Source organism: Chrysemys picta, unplaced genomic scaffold (assembly GCF_011386835.1).
Source record: "Chrysemys picta bellii isolate R12L10 unplaced genomic scaffold, ASM1138683v2 scaf1, whole genome shotgun sequence".
Lineage (NCBI taxonomy): Eukaryota > Metazoa > Chordata > Testudines > Emydidae > Chrysemys > Chrysemys picta.
This window is the reverse complement of record NW_027052708.1, coordinates 1423627-1442529: the sequence shown is the minus strand read 5'-3', so window position 1 is coordinate 1442529 and position 18903 is coordinate 1423627. Positions and strand designations below refer to the sequence as shown.

The 18903-nt window shown below is 44.1% G+C and overlaps 1 protein-coding gene across 3 annotated transcripts in view; it reads right to left on the bottom strand.

Annotated features, from left to right (window-relative positions):
- LOC101936793 (scavenger receptor cysteine-rich type 1 protein M130-like) overlaps window positions 1-18903 on the bottom strand; it is a 153831-nt gene that overhangs the window by 4195 nt on the left and 130733 nt on the right. Inside the window, exons 3-7 of one of the 3 annotated variants that reach the window (XM_065578748.1) lie at window positions 14756-15070; window positions 14200-14514; window positions 9125-9442; window positions 843-1157; window positions 107-418 (exon numbers count right to left, since the gene is read on the bottom strand). In XM_065578748.1, the coding sequence (XP_065434820.1) occupies window positions 107-418; window positions 843-1157; window positions 9125-9442; window positions 14200-14514; window positions 14756-15070 (1575 nt within the window). The remainder of the gene's footprint in view (window positions 1-106; window positions 419-842; window positions 1158-9124; window positions 9443-14199; window positions 14515-14755; window positions 15071-18903) is intronic. The other 2 variants (XM_065578747.1, XM_065578749.1) reach the window with 2 other exon arrangements.

The window sequence follows — 18903 nt, the reverse complement described above, 5'->3', positions numbered from 1 at the left end:
AAAAAGATCTAGTGAAAAGTAACAAAATATAATAATTACATCAAAATCTTTCAGTGAGCTAGACTTGACTGTTGAATGTGTGTGTGTATATATGTTTGCTATTTACCTTCACAAGCAATATGGGTTTCTTCTACTCTGTTACACGATTGTTGTTTCCAAGGGTCTGACGGGCATTGCCAAAGGGAGCTGTGCTGCTTATCGCACCGAACACCATCCACCCAGGTGGGGCCAGAGCCGCGTCCATGTGTAAACTCTTTCAAAAGTGTCCCTCTGTCTCCACAGTCCAAGTGTTTGCATATAAATGCCATGGTGACGGAATCCATAGGACTGTCGCAAACACTGCCCCAAGTCCCACTGTAGAAAACCTCCAGTCGCCCAGCACAGTCACTGCCACTCACCAGTCTCAGATCCGTGAATTCTAGGAGGAAAGGCAGAAGTTGGGTGTGAAGGTTTCTGATTCTGAAATACACGGGGGTTTAAAGGCTGAAATCCCAGAGATCGCTAACGACCGTGCCCATTCTTCTACAGAAAAATCAGAGACATTCTTCTAGAGACCAGTGACCTGCCCATGAGCAATGAAATTATTATTTAAAAGCTGCCAACAGTTGCAAACAGTGGTACCCGAGACTCAGAAATCAATCTGATATTTGTAGTGCCCCTTGGTATTAACTGTTGACAATGCTGACTTTTCAATGGTGACCACTGCAAGTAGCGGGGAGTGTGAGAGAGAGAAAGGAAAAAGGAGATAAACTTTCGAACATCCTCAGCTCACTCCTCAGACACCCATGTACTTCATTAACTCCCCTGATTATCAGACTCATGGGAGCATTTCCAGACCAGACCTGAGCAGAGAACTCCTGCATCCTCTTTGTGTCTGCAGTTGTGCTGGCCCCAGCCTCTGGAAGGACAGTCCCAGAGATTGGATTCGTTCCCAGCGCAATTCACATCATCCAGCCAGATATGCCCGGATCCTTGCCCATAATGAGCAGAGACAGTTGCATTGATGGCGTGTCCACATCCAAGTTGTTTGCAAATGACATTGGAGTCTGACAGATCCCAGGAATCATCACAGACTGTCCCCCAGCTGCCATTGTAATAAATCTCCACTCTCCCGGCACAGCGACCTGCCCCATTCACCAGTCTGATCCGCTTGCTCCCTGCAGGGATAGATCCCAGCTGTCAATGTGCAATATAATGATAACTAAACAGCTTCCATGCAAATCAATGATGATTCTACAATGGCTGAGATACTGAAAAATGTGTGTCTTTAACCAGAAACATAAAGAGAAGAAGTCAGTAGAATTAGGAAATGCTGAAGACTTTGTGAATAAACTTCTGATAAAAAGCATTTAAAGGGACAGGACCTAACCCTGAACCCTTAGTCATCTGAGTCATCCTTATGGGACAGCTCTTGTAAGTAAGAACTACTAGTGAAGCTAAAACTTTTCAGAATCAGCTCCTACTTGGAAAACTTGAACATTTTCAAACAGTTCTTCAATAAGCATTTTAAGAATGTTCAGGAAATTTCAGATTAACAAATTTACCCCAAATTCCAATTTTCTTTTACATTGTTACAGAGTTGGAAGGTTCCAGAAGCTTGGAGAAAATCAGACTTGTTGGGACCCATTTATTTTCCAAATAAAGGAAGAAAGGCAGGTGGATATATGTACCTAAGGTAAAGTCTAATAGACTTAGGGCTCTATTCTAATGCTGCTGAAGTCAACAGCAGAGCTCTCCCTGCCCTAATGGGAGCAGGAATGGGCCCTTACTGTGCCGTAGTTACCCTGTAACTGGAATGGGCATGAACAATGATTTCAGTGCAGTAACAGTACAGTGCATGATACAGGTGTTTATTTAAAAAACCTGTTATTTGAAGAAAACCATTGTTTATTTAAACCCTCCCCAGAAAAGAACCATAAGAACACAAGAGCTGCCAGCCTTGTCTGGGTCAGACCAGAATCCTGTCTCCAAAAGTGGCCTTTGCCAGAGCTTCAGGGGGAGTGTACAGAAGAGGGCAATTATGGAGTGACTGACCCCTGTCCTCCGCTCTTGGCTTCTGGCAGTCAGAGGCTTAGAGTTGCTCTGAGCATGAGGTTGTGTCCCTGATCATCTTAGCTAATAACCATTGATGGACCTATCCTCCAGGAATTTATCCAGGTTTGTCTGAACCTATTTATACTTTTGTCCATCACAACATCCCATGGCAATGAGTTCTATGGGTAGGCTGTGCATTGCGTGAAAAAGTTCTTCCTCTTGTTTGTATTAAACCTGCTGCCTATTAATTTCATCAGGTGACACCTGGGTTTCGTATTGTGCTAATGGGTAAATAACACTTCTCAGCCGACAGGTGTGGAGGAGCATGTGGTTCGGACATTCCTTAGGGGAGGATCTATTAATAGAGAATCTCTATGTCCTAGTGAGGACGAGAGGATGGAAAATGATAAAATACAGGCATGGTCTGATCAGAAACAGTCAAATAAGAAAGAGTCCCATTCAATTACGTCGTGTAATGGCAGACAGCTAAAAGGAGACAAGTTTTTTAAATGCTTATATACCAGTGCTAGAAGTCTAAATAATAAAATGGGTGAACTAGAGTGCCTTGTACTAAATGAAGATATTGATATAATAAGCATCACAGAAACTTGATGGAATGAGGATAATCAATGGGATACAGGAATACCAGGGTACAAAATATATCAGAAGGACAGAAGAGGTCATGCTGGGGTGGGGGGGAAGGGAGGAGTGGCATTATATGTGAAAGAAAGTGTAGAATCAAATCAAATAAAAATTGTAAATGAATCAAACTGTACCATAGAATCTCTATGGATAGAAATTCCATGCTCTAATAATAAGAATATAGCAGTAGGGATATATTACCGACCACCGGACCAGGATGGTGATAGTGACTGTGAAATGCTCAGGGAGATTAGAGTGGCTATTAAAATAAAAAACTCAATAAAAATAATGGGGAATGTCAATTATCCCCATATTTACTGGGTACATATCACCTCTGGACAGGATAGAGAGATAAAGTTTCTTGACACCTTCAATGACTGCTTCTTGGAGCAGCTGGTCCTGGAACCCACCAGAGGAGAGGCAATTCTTGATTTAGTCCTAAGTGGACCACAGGATCTGGTCCAAGAGGTGAATATAGCTGGACCACTTGGTAATAGTGACCATAATATAATTAAATTGAATATCCCTGTGGCAGGAAAAACACCACAGCAGCCCAACACTGTAACATTTAATTTCAGAAAGGGGAACTACACAAAAATGAGGGGGTTAGTTAAACAGAAATTAAAGGGTATAGTGCCAAAAGTGAAATCTCTGCAAGCTGCATGGAAACTTTTTAAAGACAACATAATAGAGGCTCAACTTAAATATATACCCCAAATTAAAAAACATAATAAAGGAACCAAAAAAGAGCCCCGTGGCTAACCAACAAAGTAAAAGAAGCAGTGAGAGGCAAAAAGGCATCCTCTAAAAAGTGGAAGTTAAATCCTAGTATGGAAAATAGAAAGGAGCATAAACACTGGCAAATGAAGTGTAAAAATACAATTATGAAGGCCAAAAAAGAATGGAAGAAACAGTTAGCTAAAGTCTCAAAAAGTAATAGCAAATTTTTTTAAGTACATCAGATGCAGGAAGCCTGCTAAACCACCAGTGGGGCTACTGGACGATCGAGGTGCTAAAGGAGCACTCAAGGACGATAAGGCTATTGTGGAGAAACTAAATGAATTCTTTGCATCGGTCTTCACGGCTGAGGATGTGAGGGAGATTCCCAAACCTGAGACATTCTTTTTAGATGACAGATCTGAGGAACTGTCCCAGATTGAGGTATCCTTAGAGGAGGATTTGGAACAAATTGATAAACTAAACAGCAATAAGTCACCAGGACCAGATGGTATTCACCCAAGATTTCTGAAGGAACTCAAATGTGAGATTGCAGAACTACTAACTGTACTCTGTAACTTATCATTTAAATCAGCTTCTGTACCAGATGACCAGAGGATAGCTAATGTGACGCCAATTTTTAAAAAGGGCTCCAGAGGTGATCCCGGCAATTACAGGCCTGTAAACCTGACTTTAGTACCTGGGGAAAACTGGTTGAAATTATAATAAAGAACAATATTGTCACATATAGATGAACATAATTTGTTGAGGAAGAGTCAACATGGGAAACCATGCCTCACCAATCTACTAGAATTCTTTGAGGGGGTCAACAAGCATGTGGACCAAGAGGATCCAGTGGATATAGTGTACTTAGATTTTCAGAAAGCCTTTTACAAGGTCCCTCACCAAGGCTCTTATGCAAAGTAAGCTGCCACAGGATAATAGGAAAGGTACTCTCATGGATTGGTAACTGGTTAAAAAGATAGGAAACAAAGGGTAGGTATAAATGATCAGTTTTCAGAATGGAAAGAGGTAAATAGTGGTGTCCCCCAAGGATCTGTACTGGGAACAGTCTTATTCAACATATTCATAAATGATCTGGAAAAAGGGGTAAACAATGAGATGGCAAAATTTGCAGATGATACAAAATTACTAAGGATAGTTAAGACCCAGGCAGGCTGCAAAGAGCTACAAAAGGATCTCTCAAAAGTGGGTGACTGGGCAACAAAATGGCAGATGAAATTCAATGTTGATAAATGCAAAATAATGCACATTGGAAAACATAATCCCAACCATATATATAAAATGAAGTCTCATTCAAAAAAGAAATCTTGGAGTCATTGTGGATAGTTCTTTGAAAACATCCACTCAATGTGCAGCAGCAGTCAAAAAAGATAACAAAATGCTGGGAATAATTAAGAAAGGGATAGATAATAGTACAGAAAATATCATGTTCCATCTATATAAATCCATGGTATGCCCACATCTTGAATACTGTGTGCAGATGTTGTCGCCCCATCTCAAAAAAGATATATTGGAATTGGAAGAGGTTCAGAAAAGGGCAACAGAAATGATTAGGTGTATGGAACGGCTTCCATATGAGGAGATATTAATAAGACTGGGACTTTTCAGCTTGGAAAAGAGATGGCTAACGGGAGATATGACAGAGGTCCATAAAATCATGACTGGTGTAGAGAAAGTAGATGAGGAAGTGTTCTTTACTACTTCTCATATCACAAGAAGTAGGGATCACCAAATGAAATTAATGGGCAGCAGGTTTAAAACAAATAAAAGGAAGTATTTCTTCACACAATGCACAGTCAACCTGTGGAACTTCTTGCCAGAGGATGTTGTGAAGGCCAAGACCATAACAGGGTTAAAAAAAGAACTAGATAAATTCATGGAGGATAGGTCCATTGATGGCTATTAGCCAGGATGGGTAGAAATGGTGTCCCTAGCCTCTGTTTTCCAGAAGCTGGGAATGGGTGACAGGAGATGGATCAGTTGATGATTGCCTGTTGTTTTCATTCCATCTGGGGCACCTGGCACTGGCGATTGTCGGAAGATGAGATACTGGGCTAAATGGATCTTTGGTCTGACCCAATAGGGCCGTTCTTATGTTCTTATGTTACTCACTTTTTCCACACCGTTCATTATTTTATAGACCTCTATCATATCACCCAATGCATCTCTTTTCTAAGCTAGACAGCCCTAATCTGTTTAGTCTCTCCTTGGACAGAAGCTATTCTGTACCCTTCAAAATCCTTGTTGCCCTTCTCAATACCACTATATCCTTTCTGAGGTGGGGTGACAAGAACTTGACAAAGTATTCAAGGTATGGGTGGACCACAGATGTACATAGAGCATTGTGATATTTTCTGTCTAATTGTCTATTCCTTTCCTAATGTTTCTAATATACTGTTAGCCCTTTTGATCATTGCTGAACATTGAGTAGCAGTTTTCAGAGAATTATCCACAGTGACTCCAAGATCTCTTTCTTTGGTGGTAACAGCTAATTTAGAATCCATCATCATATATGTAGGATTCTTTTTTCCAGTCTGCTTTGGTTTGCACTTATCAACACTGAACTTCACCTGCCATTTTGGTGGCCAGTCACGCAGTATTCTGAGATCCCTTTGTAACACATTGTAGCCTGCATTGCACTTAACTATCTTGAATAATATTGTATCATCTACAGACTTTGCCACTTCACTGTTCACACCCTTTTCCAGATCATTTATGAATATGTTGAACAGCACAAGCACCAGTACAGATCATTGGGGGACCCACTGTTCATGTCTCTCCATTGCAAAAACTGACCATTTATTCCTACCCTTTGTTTCCAATATTTCAACCAGTTACTGATCCATGAGAGGACCTTCCTTCTTACCTACCCCATGGCTGCTTAACTTCCCTAAGAGCCTTGATGAGGGACGCTGCCAAAGGTTTTCTGAAAACCCAAGTACACTGTATCAACTGGATTACCCTCATCCACATGTTTGTTGACTCCCTCAGAGAATTCTAATAGACTGGGGAGGCATGACTTCCCTTTACAAAAGCTGTTCCGACTCTTCCCCATCAAATCACGTTTATCTATGGGTCTGATCATTTGTTTTTTTACTGTTATTTATACCAGCTTCCCTGGTGCTGACCGTAGGGTCATCGGCCTCTAACTACCAGGATCTCCAGAGCCCTTTTTAAAAATCAGCATTACATTAACTACCTGCCTGTCATCTGATTCAAAAGGTGATTTCAGTGATAGATTACATACATATGGGGAAGAGCTAGCTCAGTGGTTTGACCATTGACCTGCTAAACCGAGGGTTGTGAGCTCAATCTTTGAGGGGGCCTATTAGTGATCTGGGGCAAAATAAGTACTTAGTCCTGCTAGTGAAGGCAGGGGGCTGGACTCAATAACCTTTTGGGGTCCCTTCCAGTTCTATGAGATAGGTATATCTCCATATATTTACTACAGTTAGCAGTTGTCCATATATTTACTACAGTTAGTAGTTCTGCAATTTCATATTTGAGTTTCTTCAGGATACTTGGGTGAATAACGTTTGGTCCTGGTGACTTATTACTGTTAAGTTTATCAATTTGTCTAAAATATTGTCTTATTACATGTCAGTTTTGACAGTACTTTAGATTTGTCACCCAAAACGATAGCTCTGATGTGGGGATCTCCCCCACATATTCTGCAGTGAAGGCTGATGCAAAGAATTCCTTTAGTTTCTTAAAATGGCCTTGTCTTCCTTGAGTGGTCCTCTAAAACCTTTGTCATTTAGTGGCCCCACAGTCTGTTTGGCAGGCTTCCTACTTCTCAGGTACTTAAAACATTTTTTACAAGTAGTTTTTGTGTCTTTAGCAGTCTGTTACAATAGTGATGTACAGTCAATAGCAATAAAAATATCATCATAGAATCCTCAATTCCTTTTTCTTTTTAGTGAAGCAAAATTACAGTATGTACCCTTAAGATTAGGACATAACAATACCACTTTATAACAATAAGTTTTACTTAATTGCCAAGAGAAATATGGTTATATATGACTTCATTTTCCTGTTAAGAATAATAATAATAAAAATCTATTTCTGATATGGCACAGTTCATTGGTAGGTCTCAAAGCACTCTACAAAGGAGGTCCGTGTCATTATCCCCATGTTACAAATGGGGAAACGGAGGCACATTGAAGTGAATGACTTGTTGGAGGTCACCAAAAGACGAGTGGCAGAGCTGGGAGGAGACCCCAAGTCTCCTGAGTCCTGTTCCAGTGCTCTATGAAATAGGCCACATTGCCTCCCCCCTTTTCTTTTTTGATTCTGGACACCCCATTATTGAAGAGTTTAAGATTAAGAAGCCACTGTATTTACTGACCTGCTCAGAAAATTCTCTCTTCTGGCCAACAAATGTTTGGATGGAAATCAATATTTTTCATTGTAAGAATTTTCCATTATTATTAAAAAAAACAAAAACACCTGATTCTTTTTATGGCAAAGGTGGGGGAAGGGTAGAGGGCAGGATAGAGGTTACTGCTGTGTACCCCAAACTTTGATTCATGCATATGGGGTAGGGTAGAGGTTACTGCCGTGTACCCTGAACTGTGATTTATGGATTTGACTTTTAAGGTGGTGCCACAGTGTCAGCGGGAACAGGCAGCTCTGTCCCACAAGTGGATATTGTCAGAAGACCAGTGGCTGCCAGCCATTAAAGCTGGATGGCACTGACTGCGGGAAAATGGAGCAATCATCATGGGGATGTTCTCGTAGATGGCCTGGCTGGCCAACCGGGAAAACTAGTCTGAGGCAGAAGGAAGATTTCACCTGGCCTGTAACACAGACCACTGAGCAACATGGTAATTGAGCCCAGACACACACAGGGCGGTTGGGGACTTCCAGAAAAAGCAACTTCACAGAGAAAGGGGAGCAGAGTGGGGCAGGCAAACTGAGCCCAGCTGGGTCTCATGAGCCCCTTGGTTCTTACAAGAACACAGGCTCATTCTGTTCTTTCCCTGTTACTCCCCAGGGAAGCCCAGCTCACTTAATTTGCAGGGAAGCAGAAATTAGATGAGCTGCAACACAAGTATGGGGTGTTTCTTTGTTTTAAACCCCCTATTGCACTAATATGTTGTTCCAGCTGCTGAATAAATTGCTTTGTTCTGAGTACGCTGTAGGTCACTATCACGGGACACAAGTTCCCCAGGGGAAGAAATGCTGGTGCCTGAAACCCAGTCAGACCGGCAGGGTGCTAAACGGTTGGTTTGCACAGGATAGTGTAACCAGGCCAGGCCTGACGGAGGAAGAATCTCAAGATTCCACCCCAAGACAGGCCAGGGCAAGTGGGCCAAGGCCTGATGTGCGTGCACATAGAGACACCAGAAAGGGGAGAGAGGTGCAGCTAACTCTGTAACCATGACAATGTTCAGTGAAAATAAAGAAATGTTTTATGAAAATTTACTTAACATGGAAACAGTTTTACATCTGAAAAAGTTTTGATTAAAAACGCAAGACAGACAGCGAGGTTGCTGCAGTGCATTAATCTATTCTGTGGCTGTGCTTTTCTCTGAACGTAATACTATATTTTTACAATAAATGGGTCACAGTTTGAACCTCAGATCCACATATTTTCATGATCTGATGAGATCACAGCACAAGGTGAGGTGTTTACAGGTCATAGGATGGATCGTGTTCCAATTGAATAAGGACAGGAAGTTTGCAAGATGTCATAGTAAGTCACCTGAGCAAACGACGCCGACATCCTCAGCAATTCCTGGCTGCTCTGCCTCAGATGTGGAGATGATGCAGAGCATCAGATTAGTCTCGTTTCCTGCACACTGGACACTTCTCAGTCCCACAAGGCCCGTTCCTCGCTCAGACGTAGGGGGGTTATAAGCTTTCTCAGCGACTCCGCACTGGAGCTGCCTGCACACCACGCTGGCATCATTCATGTCCCACTGGTCATCCAGCACTCTGCTCCACACACCATGGAGGGAAATCTCAACTCTCCCATCACACTGGCTCTCTCCATTCAACAGTCTGAGTGATTCAGGATGACCTGGGCTCAGGAGAGATGGGAAATACACTGAATAATGCTCCCTGTTATACACTAGAAATAATGCATACTATGCAAGAAATGATGGAAAGTTTCTAACTAAGAGGGTATTAACACAGTGATTGATGTGTATCATAGGGTTAAAAGGAGTAACCTCTGCAGAAGGTCTTCTTTTTTTTTCAATCTCTAAGTGCAGGGTGCTCTAAGGATTGTAACACCCAACTGGCCAGAGGGGCTTGTTAGCATATCCTGAGAGAGCTAGGCTTTCAGCTACACTCTATTTTTAGCCTGCCAATCCCCTTGAGCTGGGAATTACATGCCCAGCATGGAATGTAGACGTACCTGTGGCCCAGGTTTTTCCCCAGTGCCAACCCTCAGAGCGCACTCCATACCACAACTCTCTTCTGGCCTGACACGCTCATTGCCCCAACTCACAGGAGCTGAAATCTGCATCTAAAAGGTGTTGTGTAAGGTGTCATGCAAACTGCTGTCATGCTGGTCATTAATATTGTTGTGTGGTGCATGAATGGGTGAGGTTTAAAGAATGATAGACATGTGCCTAAGCCCAACTGTCCTAAACAAAGGTCTGTTGTTTCGTTGGCTTGACTGTGTCTCCATTGTAAATTAATTAAGTTGAGAGCAAAGCAAAGCAAACACCATTTACATGTAAGATAAACAAAGACATCAGGCAAACCAGTGTCCTTGAGCTGAAAATGACATGCCCAGCAAAAAGTGTAGACATACCCGTGGCCCAGGAAGTCCCCCAATGGCAACCCTAACTCCATACCACAACTCTCTTCTGGCCTGACACGCTCATTGCCCCAACTCACAGGTATCAAAATGTGCATCTAAAAGGTGTTGTGTACGGCCTTATACAAACTGGTATATTGCTGGTCATTAATATTGTTGTGTGGTGCATGAACAGGTAGGGTTGCCAACTTTTCAATTGCACAAAACTGAACAGCTTTGCACTGCCCCGGCCCTTCTATGAGACCCGGCCCCACTCACTCCAGTCCCCCTCCCCTCATCGCTCACTCTTCCGCACTCTCCCGCACTCTCACTAGGCTGGGGTAGGTGATTGGGGTGTGGGAGGGAGGGAGGGCTCTAGTTGGGGGTGCAGGATCTGGGGTGGGGCTGGGGATGAGGGGTTTGGGGTGTGGGAGATGGTTTGGGGTGCAGGCTCCAGGAGGGGGTTTGAGTGCAGGAGAGGGCTGAGGACTGGGGCAGGGGCAGGGGTGCAAGGGTGAGTGTGGGTTCTGGGAGGGAGTTTGGGTGTGGGATGGAGTCCAAGGCTCAGGTAGGAGATTGGGATGTGGACTCCAGGAGGGAGTTTGGGTGCAGGAGGGGGATCAGGACTGGGGTAGGGGGTTGAAGTGCGGGAGGGGATTTGGGGCGTAGGCAGGGGGTTGGGGTCTGGGGTCTGGGAGGGAATTAGGGTGCAGAAGGGAGCTCAGGGCTGCGGCAGGGGATTGGGGTGGGGGGGTGAGGTCTGGGAGGGAATTAGGGTGCAGGAGGGAGTTCCAACCAGTGGCAGGAGTTTGGGGTGCAAGTGCGGGTTTGGGGTGCGGGCTACGGCCAAGCGGCGCTTACCTCAGGTGGCTCCTGATCGGTGAGGCAGTGGGGCTAAGGTAGGCTCCCTTCCTGCCCTGGTTCCGTGCTGCTCCTGGAAGTGGCCGACATGTCTGGCCCCTAGGCAAAAGCACTGCCAGGTGGCTCTGTGTGGTGTGCACTGCCTGCCTCAGCAGCTCCCATTGGCTGCAGTTCCCGGCCAGTGGGAGCTGCAGAGCCAGCACTCGGGGTGGGGGCAGTGCATGGAGCTTCCCTGTCTGCCCCTGCACTTAGGGGCTGCAGGGACATGCCAGCCACTTCTGGGAGCTGCACAGAGCCAGGGTAGGCAGGAAGCCGGCCTTAGCCCTGCTGCGCCACCAACCGGACGTTTAACGGCCTGGTCAGCGGTGCTGGAGCTGCAGGCTTCCTTTTCAACTGGGCATTCCGGTCAAAAACCGGATGCCAGGCAACCCTATGAATGGGTGAGGTTTAAAGAATGATAGATGTGTGCTGGAAATATGTTTCTAAAATGTGTGCTTAAACCCAGCTGTCCTAAGTAAAGGGCTGTTGTTTCACTGGCTCGATTGTGTCTCCATTGTAAATTAATCAAGGTGCGAGCAAAGACAAAGAAATGTCTATTTACATGTAAGGTAAACAAAGCCATCAAGAAAGCAAGTGGGAGACGATGACCCCTTAACAATCTTGATGGGGGACAGCGGCTGCACCCCCGGGAAGCCTTCCTGCCTCTTCAAACAGGGTAAATGAACTTGGGGAAGATATGAGCAGAGGCAAAAAGCCATTTTGTTATCCATCGCCTCAGGGAGCAGGACCCTTTGAACTCATGCAAAGTGGATCCTCTTAGCCTGGAACCCAAGAGTAGCTGGAACTGACTCTAGGGGAGAAATCTGCTTAGACAGATACTGTAACTTGCTGGAGTTAAGTTTTAGTCACTAGCAAGCATGTTTTGTTTTACTTGTTACTATGCCTGTGTCTTCCATTGTTAATTATTCTTCCTTAAATATCTGTTCTTTGTTAATAGACTCACTCTAGTGTTATTACAAAACCACCGCAGTGCTGTGTACGGAACTGAAGGTAAAATCCTGAGCCAAACTAGCAGGCTGGTGTCTCTTTGGAGGCAGCGCACTTGATAACTTCTGTGAGTACCCAGTGAGAGGGACTGACCGCGGCCGAATGACGGCTCTGGGGAACTCGGGCACTGGGGTTCACTGATGGTTCCCGGTAAGGCGAGGTTTGGACTGGCAGAATCCTGAGGCGTTGCTAGCCGGGCAGGCGAGCTGGTGTGGCAGGGAGCTGACAATAGCTGAGCAGCACAAAGCTCTCACTTGCTGAGGCAGAGCAGTAACCGTGTCTGACAGTTCTGAGTGACCTGAGCAAGGCCTCACATACCCTCACTTTCACCATCTGTAAAATGGAGGTGATAATAATCCCACCTACTGCCCAGGAGCTTTGTGAGGATCAAATAATGTCTGGACAGTACTTTGAACACATCAAGTGCTACAGAATCAGGCCCTGGGGGATCTCAGGTTTGTGCACAACCGACCCAAGTTAGTGGAGACTTTGGAAACTTTGGCTTTAATCACCCGAGGTAAAACTTTCAAAAGCGCTTAAGTGACCAGGAGCCTAAGTCCCTTATGCAAATGGGACTTAGGCAAAGAGATGCTGAAGTTTCCATGGTACTGGGGCTCCTAAGTGACTTATGAAAATGGAAGTTAAGTCCCTAAAACACTTGGTGCTTTTGAAAATGTTACCATGGGCACCATCCACCCAGTGCAGTCAATGATGCAGGAGCTGTGTGGCACAAATAGTATGTGTGCCTGCAATTAGACTGTATCATAATGTATCTGCATAAGGGGGCAGGAGAATTAGCAAAGTACAGACAACCTTACCGCTGGTATTTCCTAAATTTTGAGTATTTGACTTTCACTAAATAACATTATCCTTTTCTCTTTCTCTTTTTTTCTTTCTTTGTATGTAAGGTAAATATTAGAGCTGGTTGAAAACCGCAAATTTTTTCCTGTGAAGTATTTCAAATGCAATATTTCAGTTTTTCTCTGGATTTCTGAAGCAGAACCAAGATTTTAACCTTTAAAAACAGAATGAGGATTATTGTTCAGATTCTAACTAAAATGTTGTTTCATTTCAACTTCTGGAAACAAAAATTCAGTTTTCCATTTCCATTTTACAATGTATAGGTTCTCCCCATTTCTCTCACTTTTTATTTTTTCCCCAGTTTTTCCCACTGTAAAAACTTTGAATAAAAGTAAAAAAGTATCAGAAAGCAGGAAAAACACTTCTGAACTTTTTTCAACTTGATAGGTGTGTTGTTGTTGTTTTTAAAGTGAAAGAAAGTGCTCCGTTCTTTGTTTTGTGCTACCAAAAATATCCTCAGGAACTCACGTGAGACAAGGGAAATCCTTATTTTCAGCAGTTTATAGTGCAGCCAAAATGGAAGGAATTTCACTGAAGTAAGGGGAGGCACTTTCCTGGCCCCAGCACTAACCACTTGCTGAATTGCAAAGGCCGGCTGCAAGGAATGAAGGCACGAGGGCTTCTCCAGAAGGTGGAGAGAATATTTTATAATAGAAAGTGTGAAGCAACCTCCATATACCCTGTTTCCCTGAAAATAAGACAGTGTCTTATATTAATTTTTGCTCCCAAAGATGCGCTAGGTCTTATTTTCAGGGGATGTCTTATTTTTCAGAAATGAAAAATGCCTTATTATCGGTGGATGCCTTATTATCGGGGAGGTCTTATTATCGGGGGGATGCCTTATATTACAACGAGAGGCAAAACTGTAAGTAGGCCTTATTTTCGGAGGATGTCTTATTTTCGGGGAAACAGGGTAGGAGGCCGCTCCCCCAGTAACTTCCAGAGTAATGATTTGAAGAAGGATGGGAACAGCGAATTGGTGACATTTATGAAACCTTAAGGACAAATTCTGTCCGTGCTTTACTGCCCTGCATAAGCACATCTTTGCTGCAACTCTTCCTGGAGAATCCAGGGCTTTCCTAGGTCATAACTATTCATTTGTGATAATATTTATTTTACTTTTACTTGTAATAGTTTAATTATTATTATACATGTGTTAGAATCTATCTCCCCCTCCCCTTGCTGTGCCTTAAGGTTCCCCTGCTCTGGGATCAGTGTCACACACCGAGGGGCAGGTGTCATTAATCCAGCATTACACTTACCTGAACAAACCACACTGGCATCATTGTCGTGAGAGCACTGAGAGGCCCCCAGGGCAGTAACAGGGCAATGCCATAAATGAGGCTCATTCCCATTACAGTGAAATGTGTCTGGCCAGACAGAGTCATTTCCCTTCCCAAAAAACCCTCCTCCTGGGGCTGATACAGCGAATCCGCAGTCGAGCTGATGACAGAGAACGTTGGCATCTGCTAAATCCCAGCGTGAGTCACAGAGGGTTCCCCAGGTACCAAGAACCTGGAACTCCACCCTCCCTGAGCACTCTGAGCTGCCGTTCACCATCCGGAAACCTGTGAGCCCTGGGGAGAAGAGAGAAGGGGTTTAGAGAGGGAGCATTTAAGATATTTTATATTAAATAATAAAGAAAAGGAAAGTCGGGGGATTGAACTATTCCCATTATATTGAATTGTTTAGGTTTTACGAGAAGCTGAGAGCAGCTCTATTATCCCAGCTCCCTACAGAGTGAGATCATTTTATTGCTGCACCCTACTCTAGAATACACAGCACTGGGATTTTAGAGACATTGAGCCAAATTCTTACGTGAGCATATGACATTAGCATTATTTGCATGTGAGCACGTCTGAATCACAGGTGATATCCTGGGACAGTACACAAGGTGTGTCTCATTCCCGACACATTGGAATTCCTCAGGCCAGATTGGTCCATGTCCTTCTCCGAAGTGAGCTCCTCCTGGGATAAATAGAGCTGTTCCACACTGTAGTCCATTACAGATAACACTGGCAGCTTTGAGATCAAAGTGTGCATCACAGATTGTAGCCCAGGTGTCTCCATGTCTTACTTCCACACGTCCTGAGCAGACACTGTCCCCTCCAACCAGCTGGAGCTCAATATGTCCTAGAAAGCCAAAGAAGGATGAAAATTACAAAGTAGCCTTAGGGAGTTAGGTGTTCCCTGCCTTAGAACTTTGGCCAAAAGCCCATCCTGGTGCAGTGGGGCAGTGCAGGCAGCAATTAGAAATAAAAAATAAAAATACAATGTACAACAAATGGGAAGAGGGGAATTCAATAGCAATCAATATACATTAGAAGTTAAAAATGTAGAAAATTGATAAGGGAAGCTAAAGCTAAAGAGGAAAATCCATGTTTGGCAGGGCTAAGTAGAATAATGAGAATTTTCAAAAATATATTAGGAGCAAAAACAAACAAACAAATCCTAACTAAGGTGTAGGCCCATTACAAATGGAGATGGTAAAATAGTTTATAAGCAAATAAGGCAGAAATGTTCTGGTTTTGGATAGAAGCAGGTTGTGTATTCATACTATGTGAAGAGGGTGAACCAGTCTGCAGTCCATTGGTGACTAAGAAGGATGTTAAACAGTATCTACTAGGGAAAAAACAATTTTTAAAAATCAGCAGGCCTTAATAGCTTATAAAATCTTAGAATAAATAGAAATGGAGGACTGGAAGGAACCTCACAAAGTCAGCTAGTCCATCCCCCCACACCAAGACAGGTTTAAGTATACCTAGTCCATCCCTGATAGATGTTTGTCTAACTGGTTCTTAAAAGTCACCAATGACGGGGATTCCACAAACTCCCTTGGTACCTTGTTTCAGTACTTAAATATCCTTATAGTTGGAAAGTTTTTCCTAATATCTGACCTGACTCTCCGTTGCTGCAATCTAAGTGGATTACTTCTTGTCCTACCCATCGTAGAGAGAGAGCCCAAAACTGGACACAGTGCTCCAGCTGAGGCCTCACCAGTGCTGAGTACAGCAGGACAATTACCTCCTCTGTCTTACATAGAACAATTCTGTTAATTAAATCCAGAATGATATTTCCTGTTTTCAAAACAGCATCACCCATTTCAGTCTGTGATCCAATATAACCCCAGAACATTTTCTGCAGTACTGCTGCCTAGTCAGTTATTCCCCATTTTGGATTTTTTGCATTTGATTTTTCCTTCCTACGTCTAGTACTTTGTACTTGTCTTTACTGAATTTTAATTTACTGATTTCAAACCAATTCTCCAATGTATCAAGGTCATTATGAATTCTAATACTCTCATTCAAAGAGCTTGTGACCCCTCCCAGGTTTGTATTATCCACACATTTTATGAGTTTATTCTCTACTCCACCATCCAAATCATTAATGAAAATATTGACTAGTACCAGGCCCAGGAGAGTGATATTATTTATGTATCCATTGGAACACAGTGACCAGAGAGAAAAGTGTTAAAGCAGCTAAAGACCAACAAGCATATGTCTTACCTAATCCTCAGCATTTCCCTCAAAACCTGGGCTGTCCCAACCTATCCCAGGTACCTCTGCTTTTGGGGACTGGGTTCAATCTCCTTCCCCGCAGACTCTGCCTCTCCCTGTCTGTTCATCAGGGCTCCCTTTTGATAGTTCCCAAGCTATTTGTTTAATTTGCCCACTTGAAGGTCCCTTCCCCTCTCCCAAGCTAGGGGGGTTGTGCCCAGCTTGGTCAGAGGCAAAAGTTGAAAGGCCTTGACACCTGTATAGTCAGTTAAGTACCAGTTACTGGGTTCTCTGTAGCCACTGTCTGCCTTGCTGGGACATGTGGGGAGCTCCAGCAGGAGTTACTCTTTGAACCCTGGTAGGAAATGGTAAAACAGCAATAAAAGAAACAGAGGTACACATAATATACATAAACATACAGATATCTCCCATGGTCTTCGCAGGAATCATAGTGGACAAGCAACTGAACTAGAGCTCCCAGGGAGATGCTGTGAAAAGGCTGAGGTGATCCTTGGAGGTTTAAACAGGGGAACATTGAGAAGAACTGGCTGAAACTCAGGATTTCCAGCTCACAGGAAATTTCGCTATTTCAAAACTTCCTGTGAACCAGAAATCCCCTCAGAAATTTGTTCTGGAAAGACCAATGCATGGAGTGTCCGACATGAAATTTGCTCCCAGGGACACCTGCAGATGTTGAGTGACACTGACATTCTTGTCAATTTCACCAGTGCTAAGAAAAAAAAATGTCCATTTCTTTCAGCTGCTGCTGGGGCTCCCAGGGTCTGTGGTTCTTGGGCAGCCTCGCCGTGCAGACTGCCTTGGACTGGGGACCCCAGGCTTCCAGACTCCTGGGCCAGCTGGTGTCCCAAATAGCCCACTGGCCTGGGAGTCTCAAAGCTCTGGGGTCCCCAGTCTGATCCGCAGTTCCTGGGAATCAGGATCCCATCCCAGGATTTCTAAATTCCCTGCTGTGGAGCTGGGAGCTGATCCCTGTTTAAAGTTGGGACTCCCTTCTTCATGGCAGGGTTGCTCTGGAGCTGCAGATTATAGAACACCAGGGTCTCTGGTGCTGGGGCAGTCTACATGGTGCAGCTATCCCAGAGCAGCTGACCTGAGAAGACCGGGCCTCAAGGCAGTTGGCATGGCAGGGCTGGCTGGAGCTCCCCAAGCAAGCTGGCACTTAACCATGCAGGTTTCTGCCACAACACTTCCTGTGGTCTGGAGAAAGTTCATTGCACCCAACTCACTTTCATGGGAAATGTCGAGTTCAAAAAACCAGCATTTTCCAATGAAGCTCTATTTTGTTGGATAATTTCTGACCAGGGACGTGATTTTACCTCTGTCCACAGCATGGTGAGACCGATACTGCATCCAGCTGTGCTGTCCACATTTTAAGAAGGATATTAAAAAAAATGGAAAGGGTGCAGATGTAGAAGCTCTTTACACCAATATTCTACATGACGATGGACTACAAGCTGTCAAGAACAATATCCCTGATGAGGCCACGGCACACCTGGTGGCTGAGCTTTGTGACTTTGTCCTCACCCGCAACCATTTTAGATTTGGGGACAACTTATACCTTCAAGTCAGTGGCACTGCTATGGGTACCCGCATGGCCCCACAGCATGCCAACATTTTTATGGCTGACTTAGAACAATGCTTCCTCAGCTCTCGTCCCCTAGTTCCCTGCCTCTACTTGCACTACATTGATGACATCTTCATCATATGGACCCACGGGAAGGAGGTCCTTGAAGAATTCCACCATGATTTCAACAATTTCCTCCTCACCATCAACCTCAGCTTGGACCAATGCACACAAGAGATCCACTTCCTGGACACTAAAGTGCATATAAGTGATGGTCACATAAACACCACCCTATACCAAAAACCTATTGACCACTATACTTACCTTCATTCCTCCAGCTTCCATCCAGGACACATCACACGATCCATTGTCTATAGCCAAGCCCAAAGATACAACCAAATTTGCTCCAATCCCTCAGACAGATACGAACACCTACAAGATCTTTATCAAACATTCTTAAAACTACAATACCCATCTGGGAAAGTGAGGAAACAGATCAACAGAGCAAGACAGGTACCCAGAAGTCACCTACTGCAGGACAGGCCCAACAAGGAAAATAACGGAACAGCACTGGCCATCACGTACAGCCCCCAGGTAAAACCTTTCCAGCACATCATCAACGATCTACAACCTATCCTGGAAAACAATCCCTCACTCTCACAGACTTTGGGAGGCAGGCCAGTCCTCGCTTACAGACAACCCCCCAACCTGAAGCAAATACTCACCAGCAACTACACACCACACCACACCACAGAAACTTTAACCCAGGAACCAATACTGTAACAAACCTCGTTGCCTACTCTCTCACCATATCTACTCTAGCGACACCATCAGAGGACCCAACCACATCAGCCACGCCATCAGGAACTCATTCACCTGCACAT